Source organism: Leucoraja erinacea, chromosome 4, assembly GCF_028641065.1.
Source record: "Leucoraja erinacea ecotype New England chromosome 4, Leri_hhj_1, whole genome shotgun sequence".
NCBI classification, from domain to species: Eukaryota; Metazoa; Chordata; class Chondrichthyes; order Rajiformes; family Rajidae; genus Leucoraja; species Leucoraja erinaceus.
The window spans coordinates 44514566-44536597 of NC_073380.1; the positions used below are offsets into that span (position 1 = coordinate 44514566).

At 42.2% G+C, this 22032-nt stretch overlaps 1 protein-coding gene across 2 annotated transcripts in view; it reads right to left on the reverse strand.

Moving 5' to 3' along the window:
* Positions 1-22032, reverse strand: part of LOC129696330 (putative Polycomb group protein ASXL3) — a 188686-nt gene that overhangs the window by 67398 nt on the left and 99256 nt on the right. For both annotated transcript variants that reach the window (XM_055634149.1, XM_055634148.1), the window contains one exon: positions 7929-8046. In XM_055634149.1, coding sequence (XP_055490124.1) covers positions 7929-8046 — 118 coding nt within the window. The remainder of the gene's footprint in view (positions 1-7928; positions 8047-22032) is intronic.

Consider the following 22032-nt stretch of genomic DNA (forward strand, 5'->3'; position numbering starts at 1 on the left):
GTTCTCTATTTTATAAATTACTACTCTTTCATCATGTGATTTATGCTACCGTTGACAACATTCCACTAGGTATTTCCTTGAGTATCTACATTATGGTGTAGTCCATTCTCCCTGTCCCCTCCAACTCCAGAGGAATCCGGCCGCGCCGATCGGCGACATTGGGGTCAGTTCGCGCCCACAGCCCGAGCTGCGCCCCCTCACCCGCAACCCTGGTTCCTCTGGAGTTGAGCGGGGGCTGGGCTAGAGGTTACCTCAGAGTGAAAAAGAGTAGCATCTATATATTCATTGCAAATTAACCCCTTAAGAATTATTTTACTCGAGAAAAATATCTCATCTAGTTCCAACAATATGTTATATACAGCAGCTTTTATTCTACGTGGCACACATGAGCAGGACTGACATTTGCAGACAGTCATCTTCACTATGTGGAACCTGGTTTGTAGCTAACATACCAATGCCTATGGAGCCTTCATGTTGCAGATATTTACTCCTGGTCCAGTACACTGCTTATCTATTTAAATATACTGTTAATGTCTTATAGCATTTAGTTAGTCAGTTAGTCTTACTAATGTAAGTACATCCTAAACAAAGGCACTAATTAGATGTATTTCATTTAAATAGGGTGTTTCCAAAGAATGTGTTGTGAAATTATTAAGGATATATTTGCTCCATGTGATGCTCATTAAACTTCTTTCTCACAGTTTGAATCCTGAAGATATATTTTTCTGTCATCCATTTGAATGTCAGCTGTTCTTTTAGGGAGGTTTTCAATCTCATACAACTGTTGCAGATTTAAGCACTTCAAGGTCAATCTACCCCTCTTTGAACCATGTGTTAAAAGGTTGCAGCTATGTAGGTGTAGTGTAAAATATTAATGCTGAAAAAAGCACCCACTGAAAAACATTTAACATGCATAACTAACTAACATAATATATGCATTAATATTTCACTATTGTTAAATGAACACTAGATGGCTCCTTGATGGGTAGAAGGCTATTTACATTCCACTGTATTTCCAATGTCTTGCATGATTTTGTGTTTGTTTGATGGGATATTGTAGCTTTGAATATAAAAAGAACAAGTTATTATCACTCAAAATGGACTGTTTAATTAGATGGTGGAGGAAGGTAAAGGTAGTTTCTGGTTCTCAACAAAATTATGAACTGGTGTCTCAGGGGAAAGCAGCAGAATTCAGATTAATAGCATAATAATTTGCTTTATTGTGCAATGGGGAATGTCAAACATTGGACGAGCAGTAGTGATAAGGAATTTGACAGTCAAAGATCAGACACATGTTTCTGTGGTCGTGAGCGCAACTCCAGGATCGTATCCCAAAAAGTCATCTGTCCATTTCCCTCCGAATATGCTGCCAGACCCATTGAACTCCTCAAGCAATTTGTTGCTCACGATTCCAGGGTCTGTAGCTTCTTGTGACTCCAGGATGGTGTGTGTCTCCTTGGTGAGAGGGTGAAGGGTGTCACTGAGCAGATGCAGAGCATTCTGAAAGGGGAGGGCAAGCAGCCAGAAATTGTGGTTCATGTTAGTACTAATGACACAGGTAAAGAGAGATGAGGTCCTGCAAAGTGAATTTAGTGGGCTTGGTGCAAAGCTGGAAAGCAGGTCGTCTAGGGTGGTAATCTCAGGGTTACTCCCTATGCCACAAAGTAGTCAGTTCAGAAATGGGAAGGCAGTACAGCTAAATGCCTGGCTGAGGAGCTGGAGCCCAAGGCAGTGGTTCAGATATTAGGATAATTGGAATCTCTTCCGAGACAGGGATGATCTGCACTAAGAGCACAAGTTACACCTAAACTACAGGTGGACCAATATCCAGGTAAGGTGATATGTCAGTGCTATTCATGGTGGTTTAAACCAGTGAATCCAAAATGACAGTATAACGTCATTTAATGTCAGAGAGAGACATTTGTGGTAAAGGGAGCATGCTTGTCTAGTGGGCAGGACACCCAGAGATGGGTGAGGTAACATAAGAGTCTTAACTTCATTTACTTTAATGCATGGAGCTTTGCATATTTGCGAGGATGTTGCCAGAATTCGAGTATCTGAGCTACAGGGAGATGTTGGACAGGTTGGGACTTTGTGGAGGGCATGAGGCTGAGTGGTGTTCTTACATAGATTTAGGGTAAGAGAGGAAAGATTTAATAGGAAGTGTAGGGGCACCATTTTCACACAGACAGTGGTGGGTATATGGAATGAGCAGCCAGAGGAAGTTGTTGAGGCAGGTGCAATAACAACTTAAAAATATATTTAGACAGGCGAATGGGTAGGAAGGTTTGGAGGGATATGGGCCAAATGCAGGTAAATGGGATTAGTTAGATGGGGTAACTTGGTTGGCACGGACGAGTTTGGCTGAAGGGTCTCGACACGAAATATCACCCATATCACCCATAGCTTCTCTCCTGAGATGCTGCCTGTCCACCATTTTGCGTCTATATTCAGTTTGGCTGAAAAGTCTGTTTCTGTGCTGTATGACTTTATGCCTCCAAACCGTCAACAAGACTTGGAAAAACAAATTTGTAGACAAGAAGAAGTAGGATTTAAAAGTAGTAGGGTTATAATAGTGGGTGATTTTCGCAAGATTGGTCAAGAATTTCAGAACAAGGGGCCTAAATGAGGTGGAATTTGTTAAATGCATCCAGGAAGGGTTTTTAAAGCAGTATAAATAGAGTCCTACCAGGGAGGAAGCTTAATTTTATTATATTTTATAGAATGAGAATGGGCATGTGGTGTCTGCGAAGGAACTGTTGTGAACATTGACCACAATTTGGTAAGCTTCATGGTAATCATGTAAAAGGAAAGATGTTGAGGTTCTGGAGAGGATGCAGAGGTTTGCAAGAACAGCCGAGGCCTGAAGATTCACCAGACCCGAATGAAGTGTTTGGAGGGAGAGGGAATGTCACATCGCACAGGTATTTTACCTGGTGAGACGCAGGACGAGCCGGGCCCGGAATCACCCCATAGAGCCCGAAGCCTCCAAGCGGCGCAACGAGTCCCTCGAAACAGATCTCCGGAGAAGGTTCGAGTCAAATGGCCACAGGCCTGCAAGAAGGCAGACTGGCATCAGTTCGACGAGGACGTCGACAAGGTGCTAGAAGAGGAAGATGACCAAGTACAAAGAGCTGGTCATAGACTGCCGCAAGCAGGCTGGAAGGCAAGGTGTATGCCCATCGAGGTTGGCTGCAGAGGTTTTGCAGGGGAATCGCTATACAAAGCCTTGAGTGCACTGGGCATCAACGGAGTGGCGAGGAGAAGAGCCATCAAGAACACCACAGAGGCAGCAGAGAAAGCCTTGAGATGGCTCTGGATCAGGAGAGAAGGTCCATGGGGAGGAGCGAATGCCACCTGAACACAAGTCGTGGTCTGATCAACCACGGCTGGGTCGCTTGGGTGAGGGTGTCTGATGTTGAAAGACCCGAAACACCCAATGGCCCCAGGTTACATCACTGATGATGTGTTTAGGAGCATCAATAGATGTATTTTTATCAATGCTAGAATGCTGCTTGGATTAGAGGGTATTAGCTACAAGGAGAGATTGGACAACCTTGGAATGTTTTATTTTGAACATTGGAGGTAGATGGGAGACCTGATCTAAAAATATGAAAGGCATAGACAATAGACAATAGGTCCTAAATTCCAGAGTATACAAGTCCAGCTGCTCCATTCTCTAAATATATGACAGTCCCGCCATCCCGGGAATTAACCTTGTGAACCTACCCTCAACAGCAAGAATGTCCTTCCTCAAATTAGGGGATCAAAACTGCACACAATACTCCAGGTGTGGTCTCACTAGGGCTCTGTACATCTGCAGAAGGACCTCTTTGCTCCTATACTCAACTCATTTTGTTATGAAGGCCAACTTGCTATTCGCTTTCTTCTTGCCTGCTGTACCTGCATGCTTACTTTCATTGACTGATGAATAAGGACCCCCCAGATCCCATTGTACTTCCCCTTTTCCCAACGACACCATTTGGATGATAATCTGCCTTCCTGTTTTTGCTACCAAAGTGGATAACCTCACATTTATCCACATTAAACTGCATCTGCCATGCATCTGCGAACTCACCCAACCTGTCCAAGTCGCCCTGCATTCTCAGAGCATCCTCCTCACAGTTCACACTGCCACCCAGCTTTGTGTCATCTGCAAATTTGCTAATGTTACTTTGAACCCCTTCATCTAAATCATTGATGTATATTGTAAATAGGTGCGGTCCCAGCACCGAGCCTTGTGGTACCCTACTAGTCACTGCCTGCCATTCTGAAAGGGACCCGTTAATCCCTACTCTTTGTTTCCTGCCTACCAATCAATTTTCTATCCATGTCAGCACTCTACCCCCAATACCATGTGCCCTAATTTTGCCCACTAATCTCCTATGTGGGATTTTGTCAAATGCTTTTTGAAAGTCCAGGTACACTACATCCATTGTCCATTTTCATAGTTACATTCTCAACAAATTTGAGAAGATTAGTCAAGCATGATTTCCCCTTCGTAAATCCATGCTGACTCGGACCGATCCTGTTACTGCTATCCAAATGTGTCGCTATTTCATCTTTTTTGATTGACTCCAGCACCTTCCCTACCACCGATGTCAGACTAACTGGTCTATAATTCGCTATTTTCTCTCCCCCACCTTTCTTAAAAAGTGGGATAACATTAGCTACCCTCCAATCCACAGGAACTGAACCTGAATCTATAGAACACTGGAAAATGGTTACCAATGCATCCACGATTTCAAGAGCCACTTCCTTAAGTACCCTGGGATGCAGCCCATCAGGCCCTGGGGATTTATCAGTCTTCAGTCCCATCAGTCTATCCAACACCATTTCCTGCCTGATGTGGATTTCCTTCAGTTCCTCTGTTACCCTAGATTCCCTCTTGCCACTAGTACACAAGGAAGATTGTTTATGTCCTCCTTAGTGAAGATAGATCCAAAGTACTTGCTCAACTCATCTGCCATTTCCTTGTTCCCCATAATAAATTTACCTTTTTCAGTCTTCAAGGGACCAACTTTGGTCTTAACTAATTTTTTCCTCTTCACATACCTAAAGAAGCTTTTACTATCCTCCTTTATATTCTTGGCTAGCTTACCTTCGCACCTCATCATTTCTCCCCGTATTGCCTTTTTAGTTATCTTCTGTTGCTCTTTAAACATTACCCAATCCTCTTGCTTCCCGCTCAATTTTGCTACATTGTACCTCTTCTCTTTTATTTTTCTACTGTCCCTGATAGGGTAGACAGTCAAAACATTTTTCCCCAGTGGAAATATCAAAGACTTGAAGATATAGCTTAAGGTCAGATGATGAAAGTTTAAAGGAGATATGCAGGGCATTTTTTTTACAGAAGGTGTGATGGGTGCTGCCAGGAGTGGTGGTCGAAGCAGATATGATAATGGCGTTTAAGCAACTTTTTAGATAGGCATATGGAGATGCGAAGAGTGGAGGGATATGGTTCACATGCAAGCAGAGGAGATCAGTTTAACTTTGCATCATGTTCGACAGAAACATTGTGGACTGAAGGGCCTGTTCAATTGCTATACTGTTCTATCTTCTATGTTCTAATTCTTTCACAAAGGATGGTTGGTATATGGAACAAACTGCAAGAAGAGGTAACAGACACACGTACAATCACAGCATTTAAAAGTCGCAAAAAAAGACACAATGTGCTGGAGTAACTCAGCAGGTCAGGCATCTTCATGTTATCCAGAGATCCTGCCTGACCGGCTGAATTAATCCAGCTCTTTGTGTCATTTTTCTCCCTTTAAAAGTGATCAAATGTACAATTCTGGGATTATCTCTGTAGAGCTATGCACTTACAATACAGTTCTGGCATTTGATGCATGTCTTCAATTGCTCTGATTGCCATTATACTGTTTGCTGCACACATCAACAAGAATTTGTAGATGTATGGTTATACAGTGCCCTCCATAATGTTTGGGACAACGACCCATCATTTATTTATTTGCCTCTGTAGTCCACAATTTGAGATTTGTAATAGAAAAAATCTATTGGTTAAAGTGCACATTGTCAGAGTTTATAAATTCATTGCACATTGCTGCAAATTAATTCTTAAGCAACTTTTTGCTTTCTGGGCCACATAAAATCAAACTATCAAACTGTCAATGAAGTATTTTAGAACTACAGGACACAAACAAATGGAGAAAGATTATCAAGAAAAAATAACGCTTTCAATAACGAGTATCTTGGAGCAAGCTGCAGAGTCCTGTGGTAGCCAGCCGGTAAGGGTAAAATTAATGATGTGAAATAAATTACATGCATTCCTAATGCAATTTTTAATGCTGCGGTTATAATGGTAGAAAATGAAAGGAGAGACTTTCAGTTGATCATCAGGTACTTAAACTAAAACTGGTAAACCAGGCATGATACAACTAACCATCTCAGTATGCTTTAGTGAGGCAGACTACCAATGTTCATGAAAAACTGCGTTCAAAGCTGCAATACAGATACAGCAGCCTGCAATGAAAACAGTTTCATCTGTGGAAGGCATGGTCAGCACTGCTCTCAACATGATAACTTCTGACCCCTCCAGTTGAACACTGTTGAATCAATAGACAGTGCTTTAATTTCCTTCTCCTAAAAAAAAGTAAGTGTGATAATACTGCCGAGTTTCAATACCCAGCTGGTATAGGATGAATCTGAGGATAGGCACTGCAACTCTGCCATTACAGCTGACTCTTCCTGGCCTGTGCATTTTGATTTACTGCACTGTTTTTGGATTCATTAACTGCGTTCTAAACAAAGTGCAAAACTGATAAACAAAAGAGGATGTGGTATGATGAAGTGCTCCTACTGAGCTGCATAATGACACACAAAGGAACAATGCGTGAAAAGCTATAAGTAACGACTGTGTGTAAGCTGATAGCGCAAATGAGTGCGAAAGGAAACAAGACACAAGAGCAGAATAGCACTAGGCACAAAATTTGTGCAAAAGCGATCCCCCATAGCACTACGATTTTTTGTCACCTTATTCACTATTCTCCTCTGCTGCAAGTCAAATAAGTTTTGTTCTGATCGGTGAAATAGTACAAAAGTTATGAAGGTTTTGAAGGTTCCCCCTCCCCCGCACCCCCCCTCACCCCACCCCCCCCCCCCCCCCAACCCCCCCCCCCCACCCTGCCCCACCTTCCACCTGGCACGGAGGTGCTTTGTAACTTTGTAAGCACCCTTTATGGGTGACTACTTGCATACCTTGGGTATTCAAGCAAAGAATTTCACGTGACAAAAAAAGTATTCATCCATTCATTCATTCACATTCATTCATTCATTCATTCATCATTCATTCTTCGAACAAGCGCCAAACAGGTTGTGCAATGACAGATTGAACAATCAGTTTCATGAATATGACAGTGATGTCTTCTAAGAAAGGGCCTCTGGATCAGTTCCATCAGTTTCAATTGCAGTTCATTCTACTGGTATCTTGGCTTGGAAGACCAGGGATAACAGATATTTTGCAGTTGTCACCTCACCCTTATTTGGTGAACCTTTTCCAGTGAAAATACCTTTATCGACAAATTGGTACTGCCACACATAAAAGCATTTGTTTGTAATTGAAAATGATCATGTTAAATACATATCATACAAAGACTGTTTAGAAAACATAATACATGTGCCAATTTGTTGTGCTTCTAAGTAAATAATATTACCCTGCATGAAAAGCAGTCTTTTGATTGTCCTTTTCTTTTACTCTCAAATAGTTTGCATGCTTTCCCTTAAAGTAGCACTGCACAGTTTGAGAAGATGCTATGAAGATATTCTTGTGGGGTTATTTTAATATAATTTCTGCTATCGTTCTATTTGGAAAGATCCGCATGACTGGAATTTTCAAGCTGTCTTGACTTGCCCGCTGATTTCCATGTTAATCGAAAAAAAAAACTGGTTTATTTAGTGTTGTTACTCACCAGATGGCAATTCAGAATGCTCTTCTGATACTTTTAGTGGCGTGAGTACAACACAAGGAATGGCCTTGTTCATCATCATAGTAACACCAATCCTCCTCTTTTGTTGCTGCTTCAATGCCTATCAATTAAAAACATGAATCTTTGAGTCACAAATGCATTTTCTTCCCATTGCATTTCATATATTTCCTTATTTTAATGATTAACTATAACAGTTAATAGCTATAAAAGTTAATACCATCAACTTTTTAAATCAGCTTAAGTAGGAAATTAATTATCTCAACGAGATATTGTGTGCTCTTTATTTGGAATAGATCACTGCTGGTAGCACATGTCTTTTTAGTTTAGTTTAGAGAACAGGCCCTTCGGCCCACCGAGTCCGCGCCGACCAGCAATCCCCACACATTAACGCTACCCTATACACACTAGGGACAATTTACACTTATACCAAGTCAAATGACCTACAAACCTGTCCTTCTTTGGAGTGTGGGAGGAAACCGAAGATCTTGGAAAAAGCCCATGATGGTCATACAAACTCCATACAGACAGCACCCGTAGTCGGGATTGAACCCGGGTCTCTGGTGCCGCAGCGCTGTAAGGTAGCAACTCTACCGCTAAGCCACCATGCCGCCCTTATAAAGATTTCCAACAACATGCATTCATGTTTATTCAAATGAATAATTCCTTCCTCATATGGGAAATAATTATTCGAGATTTTTATTAACTGGATGTAAAAGCAGTCTCCTGTACTGTGATGGGACTTCTAATTGCGAATGATGGACCACTTTATATTCCATCATATTACTTGCAGTTCCCTAATGCTTATCAAAATTACAGTTCTGTTTCATACTGCTTTTGGTACTGGATCGTTATTTACGCAGAGATGCTGCCAGACCTGAGTATTTTCAGCAAATTGGCTTTATTTGGTAATACTGTATAACAAATTGTGATGCAAATTATTCCAACACTGTTTAATATCAATGATAAAGGATTAGACTGTCTCTTGATGGAAATAGTCACTGCCTGACACTTTTATTGTGCAAATATTGTTCAAATATTAGGCACACGGCAGCCCATGCCTAAATGCAGTATTGTTTTTTTTATAAGCATGTGGATTATTTCTTTTTTGAGAAGTTGCAACTGGAATTGGACATTGTGCAATCATCAACAAAGATCGCATGACGAAAAGGTTCTTTTGATGAAGATGGCTGTGCCCAGGACTGCCCTGAGGAACTCGTGTAATGATGTCGTGGGCCTGGGTAGATTAACCTCCAACAATCACAACCCTCTTCCTTTGAGTGAGAAATACTCCAATTGTTGCAGCATCTCCCCTTGATAATCATTAAATTTAGTTTTATCTGTGTTTCACAATGTAACATCCAGTCAAATTATGTGTTGTTCGTAAGGGTAGTCATTTCATGAAGTTCAGTTTTTGATCCACATTTGGATCAATGGTGTGATGAGATCCGAAGCCAAATTGTACCGAAGTAAATCGAGTAATACTGGCATCAACATGCAGGATAAGTGCCTGTTTTGATATGTGTCTACTTACGAAATAGGTAAAACTAGCACATATTAGACGGAGAAAGATGGCTACACACACACTCGTGTTGGGATCAAAAGCAGGAATGATTTATTTCCAAGTTAAAGGGTTAAAGGTCACTGACTGATTTACTGAGCATGTGTGAGAATGAGTACAGTTCATATGCATAAATTACATGGATGTTGTCACATCCTTTCCTTTTTGACATTTTGGGATTACCTTTCCAACGATCCAAAACAAAGCAAACCTAAACACTTTTCATAATATTACACCGTAGTAATATGGTTTAACTTAACTGAATAAAACAACTGTTCTGTCTTATTTCACCATTTCATCACTAGCCACACTTGTGACTTATTTCAATAACCCAAAGTAATGTTCACATGCTTTCTTCTCATATCTTTCCGGCGTTCTGACAACTCTTCCTGCCCTAGTCTTTATGATGGTGTTTCTTTCAGAAGTGTTTTTCTTTTCAGTGTGTACAATCTGTGCGTCACTTCTAGTTTCTTCTCTTTGTCACTTTGCTTTTGTTTAATATTCTCTGTGTTCTGAGTTTCACGAGTTGCATCTTTTTCTGGTGGTGCATGTTGTGTTGGTTTTTCCTGTGTCAGCTGAGGTTGCAAAGGTGCTCAGTCTTCTCCACGTCTGGTGGTTTCTCTGGAGTTATGTGTGGGGGTCTTCTTCAGATCCACTTGATTACGTCGGATTAGAAGTCGTGACTCTGTCTCGACTTCGTATGATCTCTCATCAAGTCGTTTCTGAACTGTTGCTCTATGCCATCTGGTATCTCCTAGTTTATAAGGTTTGAGTCTTACAACATCACCTTCTTCCAGGATTGGCAGATCCTTGGCATGTTGGTTATAGATCTTTGACTGTTTTCCTTGCAAAGCTTTTCAAAGCATTTTTAATAATCATCATAGCATCTATTTGATCCACAAATCTTCACTTTCACCGCTGCCACCATGTTTTGATATGTTTCTACTTACGAAATAGGTAAAACTAGCACATATTAGACGGAGAAAGATGGCTGCACACACACTCGTGTTGGGATCAAAAGCAGGAATGATTTATTTCCAAGTTAAAGATCACTGATCGATTTACTAAGCAAGTGCGAGAATGAGTGCAGCTCATATGCATAAATTACATGGATATTGTCACAGTGCCCTTGGAGCGTCACTCATCTGTGCACGTGGAAAAAATGTCATCATGTTCCTCACTCTTGCATTTTAATCTTGGGAGGTCCGACAACATTCACGAGCTCAACTCCAAGAAGGGAAAGCAACCTGCATTCACAAATCTAAAATTTAATTACCTCCAATGGCAAACAGTGGCTGCAGTGTATACCATCTGTAAAAAGTATTGCAGTTATTTGCCAGCATTGACAGCATCTCTCAAATTCATGACCTCTAGCATCAAGGACAAGGACAGCAGGTACATGGGAATTACATCACCTGCAAGTTTCCCTCCAAATCACACAACATCCTTTTTTTAATTTAATTTAATTTTTATTAGAAGTACAATAAGTTACAGTAATACACCCACATATATCTTATTACATTTGTTGTACCCCTTCATTTTTTGAGCTTTAAGAAAGATAGAAATAAAAGAAGTAAGGAAAGTGAGAAAGAGTCGTGATAGTGCAGGAAAGTGTTGGAAAAAGAAAGCCCATTAGAAAGAGAATTAGAGAAGAAAGTTAAGAAATAGACCCTAGAAAAGAAAGAAAGAGAAACAATCGCTCTATTATATAAAACTCCTCAAAAAGGGATATACCAACCATATTTTTCACCCCCCGTTACCAGATCCTGGCATAATTTATTTTTTAAATTACTATTGCACCGTATGTTTGTAGTAAGTCGATAAATGCAGACCACGTCTTTTGGAAGTGGTCTGCTTTGCCTGCGAGGAGGAGTCTCATATCTTCCAGGTGTAATGTTTCAAACATGTTTGAAATCCACATTTTTATTGTTGGTATAGGAGCGTTTTTCCAGAATTTGAGTATAAGCTTTTTTCCCGTTATTAGCCCGTAATTAAATACATTCTTTTGAAACACGTTTAGTTTGGGGCTACCTTCCATTATTCCAAAGATAATCCATTCTGCTTTTGGTATCAGTTTTATTTTAAATAGTTTTGTGAAGATTTCAAATATTTCGTTCCAGAATTTTTGGATTTTTATACAAAAAACAAAAGAGTGCGCTATGGTAGCTTCTTGAGACTGACATTTATCACAAATGGGTGAGACGTTAGGGAAAAGTTTATTTATTTTGGTTTTTGAATAGTATAGTCTATGTAATGTTTTGAATTGAATTAGAGTGTGTCTTACGTTGATCGAGCATTTATGCACATATGGCAAGTGTTTATCCCAGCTCTCTTTTGGGATTTTTATAGCTAGTTCGTGTTCCCAGTCTCTTCTAACAACATCACACACCATCCTGACTGAAAACATATCAGTTACTCCCATTATCATAATAAGCGAGGGGGGCGCTGTTGAGCGATGAAAGTGTAACAGCGTTTCCTCATAGCCAACAATTTAATCTTTTTAAATGTACAAAAATGCTGATACAACCTTATTGAAATTTTGTTATCAAGAGAACAACATTTTCGCAAACAGGAGAGACAGAGTTGACATGAGGAAGACCAAAACTAAGAAAAAAGATTCAAGCAAACTAGGCCTGGAACAAGCACCACCCTTGCCTGACATGCTGATGCCAGATGAGATGAACAAGGAGGAAGACCCATCCAACAAGGCTGTGATAGCTGCTATTGCTGTCCTAAGGACTGAGATAGCCCAAATTAAGAGGGACATATGCACAACCATCGATAGCCAAATCAAGAATGTTTACACGGACTTAAGAGTGGAAGTAACCACGGCTAAAAGAGAATTACAAACTTCCATCTCTAAGCTTGAGACGACGTTGACCTCACACAACAACACCATCAAGGAGATGGAAAAGTCAGCCTCGTTTCACTCGGATAGTGTTAGCATGCTACGACAACAAGTGGCTCGTCTCAAATCGAAACTGGAAAAGATTACTCAAAATTGTGAGGACTTAGAAGGCAGATTGAGAAGACACAATGTCAGAATCATCGGGATTCCCGAGGGGAAAGAAGGGCCCAAACCGAGAGAATTTATTGCCCAACTACTGCAGGAGACACTCTCGCTGGAGGAGAAACCACTTATCGACAGAGCGCACAGGACCCTCCGCCAGCGAACCGCACCCTCTGAACCTCCCCGGCCCTTTGTAATATGTCTAAATTACTACCATACCCTGGAAGATATCTTACGCAAAGCGTCATTGACAAGAAACATCCAATACCAAGGTAAAAAGATGCAAATCTTCCCCGACTACTCACCAACGATCGCGAAACGGAGAGCACTCTTCACTAAAACCAGAGAAATGCTACGGGACTTGACTTCAAGCAGGGTGCAAGGCCACCAAATTCAAGTGCAGTTTCATAGCATTTTAAGCAGGGTGCAAGACCACTAAATACAGCGAGTCGTGACCTCTTCCTCCCCCATCTTGCAGAGACTGAGTCACGCCCACACTTCCGGGTTTTATAGTCCCTCCTCCCTCCCACCAGAAGGGGCGTGGCCTTCATGGTGCTATTGACAGGAGAGATAATCTCAACATTTTTTAAACACTAATAACTCTTTCATTTTTCATCGATGGGAAAAATCCTCGTCAGCTGGCGAGCGGAGGCGGACTCTGAGTAAGCTGTCCGAAAATCACAGCCGTACATGGCAGAATTTATTCTAAAATCAAATAAAGCCCAAACAGAAAGTGGTCAAGTTTAAACTTTTAATTATATACTAGACCAAGTGCAGACCCGTTGGGTCTGTTCCCCCAACGCGCGTTTGCGGTGGGGGGGCATGTGGCGTCACACACACTAACCACCCCCACACACACACTGACTACCCCCCTTGATATTATATTAATATTATTAATTTGCTCCTTTTACCCCATAACTGCCCTATCCACTGACGCATAGCCCCCAACTTGAGGGGGGGGGGGGGGGGGATAGAGAGTGGGGGCAGAGCGAGAATGGGGTGAGACAGAGACAGAAGGGCAAGGGACAGAGGGGAGAGGGGAGCGGTAGGGAGGAGGAGAGGGAGGGTGGGTGAGGGAGGATGGTGGGGGAGGATGGGAGCAACAGATGGGAAGAGAGAGAGGTAAGGAGAGAGAGGGGGGAAAGCGGTCTGAGAGGGGGGAAGAGAAGGGGGGAGAGGGGGTGGGAAGGAAGGGGGAGGTGGGGGGAAGGTGGAGGGAAGGGGTAGTGGAGGGGGTGGAGGGAAGGGGGTATGGGAGGGGTGGAGGGGGTGTGGAGGGGGGAAAGGGTTTAGGGGAGGGAGGGTGGGGGAGGGCAGGGGGTTGGGGGAGAGGAAGGGGGAAAGAAAGAGAGGGGGAGGGGGTGTAAGCGGATGATATCTTCCTGTACATAATGGAACCTCAAACCACTACTCAGGCGATACTGGAAAAAATTAACCTGTTTGGTACATTTTCAGGCTACAGTATTAACTGTTGCCAGTTCATACCATCCCCTCAGATACATTGGAAAATTTTCCTTTCAGAGTAACAACAGATAAATTTACCTATCTAGGGATTGAAGTTACAAAGCATTACTCTTCCCTTCTACAGGCCAATTTCCTTCCCTTATTAGAAAACCTAAAAAGCAAAATCCAATTCTGAAGGATTCCAACTCTTCCAATTTCCTAACTCGGAAAATTATCTTCTTACCCCAGCTACTATATCTAATTCAGAACATTCCTATTTCTCTTACAAAAACATTTTTAAGAGATTAGATTTGATAATAATACCTTTCTTATGGAATTACAAAACTCATAGGATAAACAAAAATCAGGTCAACAAATCAAAAACTAAGGGCGGGCTTGGTCTTCCAAATTTCAGATGATATTACTGGGCCTCTGCCATCAAGTCCTTTGCTTTCTGGCTTGACATCGCAAACATCCCTCTGAATTGGCTAAAAATAGAACAAGAAGATTGTCACCCATACTCAATAGATACCATCCTACTAGCTCCTACTTCAATTGATAAATCATATTATGGATTTAATCCTGTTATACACAATTTGATACGTATATGGAAACACATCAGAACCCATTTTGAACCTAAACCGATATCTCTCGCGTTGCCCATAGCAAACAACCCCACATTCAAACCATCTATTCTACATAAGACTATCTATACATTGAGTGAATTAGGAATCTAGAGTGTCAGAGACCTATATAAATTCTTAAGGGGTTGGACAGGCTAGATGCAGTCCAGAACCAGAACTAGGGACCACAGTTTAAGTATAAGAGGGAAGTATTTTAGGACCGAGATGAGCAAATCATTTTTTACACAGAGAGTGGTGAATCTGTGGAATTCTCTGTCACAGAAGGTAGTTGAGGCCAGTTCATTGGCTATATTTAAGAGGGAGTTAGATGTGGCCCTTGTGGCTAAAGGAATCTGGGAGTATGGAGAGGCAGGGATGGGATACTGAGTTGGATGATCAGCCATGATCATATCGAATGGCAGTGCAGGCTTGAAGGGCCGAATGTCCTACTCCTGCACCTATTTTCTATGGTTCTATATCGATGGTACGTTTGCCACCTTTACACAGTTACGAAAGAAATTTGAACTCCCAAATAGTAACTTCTTCAGATACTTGCAAATCAGGGATTATATAGGAAAGGTACACAAAAAAGCTGGAGAAACTCAGCGGGTGCAGCAGCATCTATGGAGCGAAGGAAAAAGGCAACGTTTCGGGCCGAAACCCTTCTTCAGACTGATCGGGGGTGGGGGGGGGGGGGGGGAGAAGAAAGAAAAAAGGAGGAGGCGGAGCCCGAAGGCTGGGGGATGTGCGGAGACAGCAGAAGGACTGAGGAAGGGGAGGAGACAGCAAGGACTAACAAAATTGGGAGAATTCAATGTTCACGCCCCCAGGATGCAGACTCCCCAAGCGGGATATGAGGTGCTGTTCCTCCAATTTCCGGTGTTGCTCGCTCTGGCCATGGAGGAGACCCAGGACAGAGAGGTCGGATACGGAGTGGGAGGGGGAGTTGAAGTGCTGAGCCATCGGGAGGTCAGGTTGGTTATTGCGGACCGAGCGGAGGTGTTCGGCGAAACGATCGCCCAACCTCCGCTTGGTCTCACCGATATAGATCCGCTGACATCTAGAGCAGCGGATGCAATAGATGAGTTTGGAGGAGATGCAGGTAAACCTCTGTCGCACCTGGAACGACTGCTTGGGTCCTTGAATGGAGTCGAGGGGGGAGGTAAAGGGAAAAGTGTTGCATTTCTTGCGATTGCAAGGGAAAGTGCCCGGGGAGGGAAGGGAAGAATTGACAAGGGAGTTATGGAGGTAGCAGTCTTTGCGGAAGGCAGATATGGGGGGAGATGGAAGATGTGGCGAGTGGTGTGGTCACGTTGGAGGTGGCGAAACTGACGGAGGATTACTGGTGACGGCTGGTGGGGTGAAATATGAGGACTAGGGGGACTCTGCCCTTGTTGCGAGTGGGGGGATGGGGAGAGAGAGCAGTGTTGCGGGGTATGGAAGAGACCCTGGTGCGAGCCTCGTCTATGGTGGAGGAGGGGAACCCCCGTTCCCGGAAGAATGAGAACATTTCAGATGCCCTGGTGTGGAACTCCTCATCCTGGGAGCAGATGTGGTGTAGATGGAGGAATTGGGAGGAGGGGATGGAGTCCTTACAGGAAACAGGGTGGGAAGAAGTGTAGTCCAGATTTTGGTCAGTAGTCAATCACCTGCAATGGAGATTGTGAGGTCAAGGAATGGTAGGGAAGTGTAGGAAATGGTCCAGGTGTGTGGGATTTGAAGTTGAGAGGCAGTCTCAAATAGATGACTGCCTTAAAACATCACCATATAAAGACAAATTCAACTCCTGTATGTGTATGAGGTCCTTCTATTAATAACCTCTCCATCCTCTAGCAGGTATATAATCAATTGGGAAAAAGACATAAATATGCAAATACCAGATGAACTATGGGAGGGAAGCCTCAAACGTATTCATAGGTGCTCAAACAATGCTAGACTCTGCCTCATACAGTTCAAAATTATACATAGACCTCACTACTCCAAGGCAAAAATACACAGTATATATCCAAATGTTTCTCCTACTTGTAATCATCTTTGGGGTGTCTGAAACATCAAGAAAACTCACAACTGCTCCATGACAATTCCTCTCCAGCTGTCTCATTACGGAAAATAAACTACTGCTCATGTCATGGAAAAACAACAGCTCCCAATTCCAGAATGTGGCTTCATGAATTGACCAGTACATTACATTTAGAAAGAATAAGATATGTTCTAAAGGATAGTCAACCAATTTAATAAAATCTGGCAACCATTTATGCCATTTCTTGCACAGAAGAATATTGACACATATCACAAACCTATCTACACTCTAAACCATCCATTTTAATGAAATTATAAGGGATAGAAGACAAGAGAGTTAGAAGCTTTAGAAACAAGAGTCTTCACAAAGAATTATTGCACTGAACTACTCCCTATGTACTGTAGTCATCTTCTGCACTTTACTTATCTATTTATTTATTTTTATTTTTATTATTCACTTCCCCCCCTCATTTATTTATTTATTTTTAAATGCTGTTTTTATAAACATGCCCATCCATATTATTTGGATAATACTCAAATGTTCTGTTTTGATATGTACATCTTGAAAAAATGAGCTTGGATATGGCAACATAATCTGTACCCATTTTTTGATGGCTCAATAAAATTTATTTCAATTAAAAAAAAAAAAATAAGCGAGTTCAGCATTCTGATAAATGCAAGGAATCATGGGAGTTGCCAAAGGTCATTCTGGATTTTAAAAAAGCTAACGCAGCGCTGTATAAACTGTGTATAAATTGTTAACTATTCTATCAATGAATTATCCTAGAATTCTGTCAACTCAATAGCTTCCATTCTTGTTCTGCTGTTCACACACTACTTAGTCCCAGTTCTAGTTCAGTTCATTAATCTGCAATTATGAGATATTCGAAAGGTTAAAGAGTTCATTATTTTCATTGAAACTGGAATAAGAAAATATTACTTGTGTTTGAAAAATTTTCTTATATTTACTCATAATTTATGTGTAAAAATATATATAATCTGAGGAACGGAGGTGCCAGGTAGCAGGAGAGCGCGGTGTGACAGAGAGAGAGAGGGGACATATGTGAGTGGGAGACGGGGAGAGACTGGACCGGCTGAGAGACATTCTCGGCAGCTGAGTTTCGTTTCATCCGTGGTCGGGGTCGAGCCCGGGTCTCTGGCGCTGCAGGCGCTGTTGAGCTGCTGCTGAGCTGTCCCTGTCCCCTCCCATGTGTCCCATTCTTGTCCGGGGGCGGGCGGAGATATCCTCGGTGCCAGCAGCCAGCGTGGAGGTGAGGCGCTGGATCCGGCTCGGCTCTGCTCCGGCTCCCGGGGGGCCCGTTCCCCGGTGGACCGTGTCAGTCGGCTGCACCTCTTGCCTTGTCCAGTGGCTATTGGTTGGCCCCCTCAGTGCTGGCAGGGGCCAGGAACCGGTCATCTGTGGGGGTGCACGCGGGGTGCTGGGGTGGCTCGGCGGGATGGGCAACATCTTTGGAGAAAAGGAATAGGTGACGTTTTGGGTCGAGACCCTTCTCCGGAGATGTTACCAGACCCGCTGAGTTGTTGCAGCATTTTGTGTTGGTCCCCATTGGTGGCCGGTGCTCGGCTTTCGCCGGCGCTGGGGAGGTTGACCGACGGGGAAGTGCGGCTGGAGTTGGTGCTTCTTCTCTGCGCTGGTTGTGAGCCTGGGGCCGCTGCTGCTCCGGTCCTGTTGGTCCGAGGTCGCCATGGGCGTCTCCGGCCGCCCCCGGATGGGGGTGAGGCGCTCGGGGAGGGGGGACAGTTCAGTGGCAGTTTGGCTGCGATTGCGGTGCCGGGGGCCCGGGTTCAATCCTGGCTGCGGATGGAGCCCAGGTCCGTTTACGTGCAGCAGCTCAGCTGACAAGAATGTTTATCTCGAGTGACCTAAGACCTGGGCATGCACAGTTGAAATACCAAACTCGCTTTATGGGTTAAAGTCTTGGAACTTCCTACTGCGAAGTTAAGACTACATTTTTAACAATGTCAGACTTGAATCATACTAATTGGCGCCGGAAAGGTGGCGACTCTTGTGTACTGTCTCAGTTTAATCTACTATATCCTACACTCTTGTACTTAAGTATGATTGTGCTTATGCGTAGTAAGATTTTTACTGAAGCGTATGTAAAAAATAATTTAATTATAGCCGCCTTAGGTACATGAGACAATAAAGTATAATCGAACAAAGACACAAAATGCTGCAGTAACTCAATGAAACACGCAGCATCTCTGGAGAGAAGGAATGGGTGATGTTTTGGGTCGAGACGCTTCTTCAGACCCGAAACGTCACCCATTCCTTCTCTCCAGAGATGCTGCCAGTCCCGCTGAGTGACTCCAGCATTTTGTGTCTACCGATTTAAACCAGCATCTGCAGTTCTTTCTTACACAAGTGCAATCGAACATCAGTTGTGTGGGAATATCTTTACGAAAAGGACAGGAGCGGTTTAAGAATATGTCTCCAACCATCATTTGAAAGCAGTTATCTTTGGGCCGTAATTGTTGACCTTGCTAGTGATGCTCACAATTTGTTAAAGAAGGATGTTATATGAACTGCAGATGCTGGAAAATCGAAGGTAGACAAAAATGCTGGATGCAAAAATGCTGCTCTACATGGGTGAGACCAAACGTAGGTTTGGTGATGGGACAGATATCACCTGCAATGGTTGCAGTTATCGCCCATTTGCTCCTGCGGGATAACCATGATTCTCAATTATCTGACTGAAATGTCCAGCAACAGGTAGACTGAAAAGAATGCTAGAGGGCTAGAGGGCTTGAGGGCTCAGTGGCACAGCAATGGAATTGCTGGCTTACAGCATCTGAGACTCGGATTCGATCTTGACCACAGGTGCTGACCATATGGTATCTGTACGTTCTCCCTCCCTCATTCTAAAGACGTACAGGTTTGTAGGTTAATTGGCTTTTGTAAATTGCCCTTAGTGTGTAGGATAGAACTAGTATATGGGTGATATTTAGTTGGTGTGGACTCGGTAGGCCAAAGGGCCTGTTGCCATGCTGTATCCTTACATTAAACTAAATTAGATAGATAGATAGTTGGCAATGATAGAAAAATGACATTAAAAAGTCTTCATGATGGAAATAGGAACGATATAAGGAGGTGGAAGCACAGCTTTTAATTAAATGGTTTGTGAACAATCGGAATCATAAGTTCTAAGGCACATTGAGCCATTAGTTACCGCACTGAGATTTTCACAGCATGCCGATTTCAGGCTTCCAGTATTCGCCGAGGGAAACCGCAAGACCTTCAAGACCAGATTTTGGTTAAACAACTGAGAACACATGGATCATGCATAGCAGCGCAAAGAGGTGGTGAGTGCAGATTTGGAATCTCAAGGTTGTGCAAGATGTTGCTTTGTTGAAGAGAGCAGGAAGGGACCAAAGACAAAACATTGGGTGACTCTTCAGATTCTGATTTGACATTAGGCACCAAGAGATCTGGCTCCAGGTAAGTGCATGGCTAATTGAAAGGGCAGCCAGCATTGACTATATGCAAAGATCAGTCGTGGGTAGTTAGCACAAAGTTGGCCTCCATCTAAGGTATCCTGCTCCTAGAGTACAACATGGCTGCTATATTCCTTATACAATGGAAAATGTTATAACTTTTATTTCACTCCTGTGAATTTACTTCCTGGAACATTAGCTCCTCTGAGAGCTGTTGATATTCTGCTTAGAGGGTAGATTTCAGAAGTAAACAAGAAAATATAACTACGGTTCAGCTTTTATTATTTAAAATCATGAAATACATATTAAATAATTGTTGTAACCATGACAACCCAACAGAATATCCATGTGCTATACAAATTGATATCAGCATTCCTATCCATCAGCTGAAAAATCTTGACCCCAAATACGTCAGTTACCATGAAATGTTCACAATTTTCTTGTTACAGACTAAGTTCTATAATTGGTTTGAGCTTTGAAAATTACATCATGGATTAAATGTTGAAACTGCTGCTGATTAATGTCTTACTTTTCTAATTTCTTGACATACATGTTCAGCTGCTGTCACACATTGAATCTTTCAATTTGACAGTTAGTGTCTATTGTAGATCCAAACAACTAACTGTAAGTTAGGCCAGGACTCTCTTGTAAAAGAGAATTTTAATCTCAATGAGACTTCTGGTTAAATAAAGGTTAAATTTAAAAAAAAAGAGAGCACATTAACAGAAGCAATCTATATGAAGCTCAACCCATTACCTACCAACACCTACAATGTTGGATAAAGTCAGGCATTTTAACAGTAAATGTCAATAATGCATTGTGAACATTAAAACAAAATTCCAGGATACATTGAGCAGAATATCAGACTGGATTTAGATTTGACGCGAATTCAGAATGCAAGAAAATAATGTAGGTAAAACAGCGTGGGTTTGAAAACGATATCAAAGAAAAGTGGGTGAAGGCTACTTGGCACAATAATCAAGGGCATGAGTTTTTCAAAGTGCATCATAGGCTTCTCTCCACCCCATCCACTTCCTTCAATGTTCCCACTCCTTTCTGTCATCAGCTTTCTTGTGCCCAGAAAGCATAATGGGTTTAAGCACAGCCTTTTTCATCGCACCAATCAACATCCCTCTTCATAATTACCAAAGGCATGCTGTCCTTATGCAGGTGGGATTATTTTAGCCTTTTTCCTTATTCTTCTCATGACAATCTCCTGCCTGAGTTCTTCATCTACTGATTTCACATAACCCAATGGGAATAGGTGAGTTTGAGGAATTAAATGTAATCTTCTGGTTTGGTATCTAGTATTCTGAGGTGTTTAAATGCAGTGACACACTTTCTTGCTTTACACGTATACATTTATTCATATTCTTTCCACTGGCTGGTTAGCATGCAACAAAGCTTTTCACTGGGGTGGGAGATTGCAACATTCACGTGGTCCGCCCTGTTTCAACGAATGCAATCAACCTGGCGTGCACAATCAAATAAGGTCAAATAGAACAAGTTGTCCTACAACTTTAGGCTGTGCATGCCATACGCAAGAAGAAGAAAGCTTTTCACTGCACACATGACAATATACTAAATTAAACAAAACTAAAATCATTTGTAATTTTTTCTGGGGCCAAATTGTACATGTTGGTGGTAATTTTCATAATTCATTAAAAAAAATGTCATGAGGTAAAATGTTGTTAAGCTTTAGGAGAAAAATTGCTATAATTTTCTAGAAAAAAATGTTTAACTATCATAAGAAACAGAGGCAGCTGTAGGCTATTTGGCTCACCCATTCAAGAGTCACGAGTCAAGAGTATTTTATTGTCATATGTCCCGGATGGGACAATTAAATTCTTACATGCTGCAGCACAACAGAATATGTTAATATGTAAACATAGTACATAATGGGGGAAGAGAAAAACATATAAAAAGTTCAATAAATAACAAATATTGTGCAATAATAAGTCTTTTGCAGTTCAGATC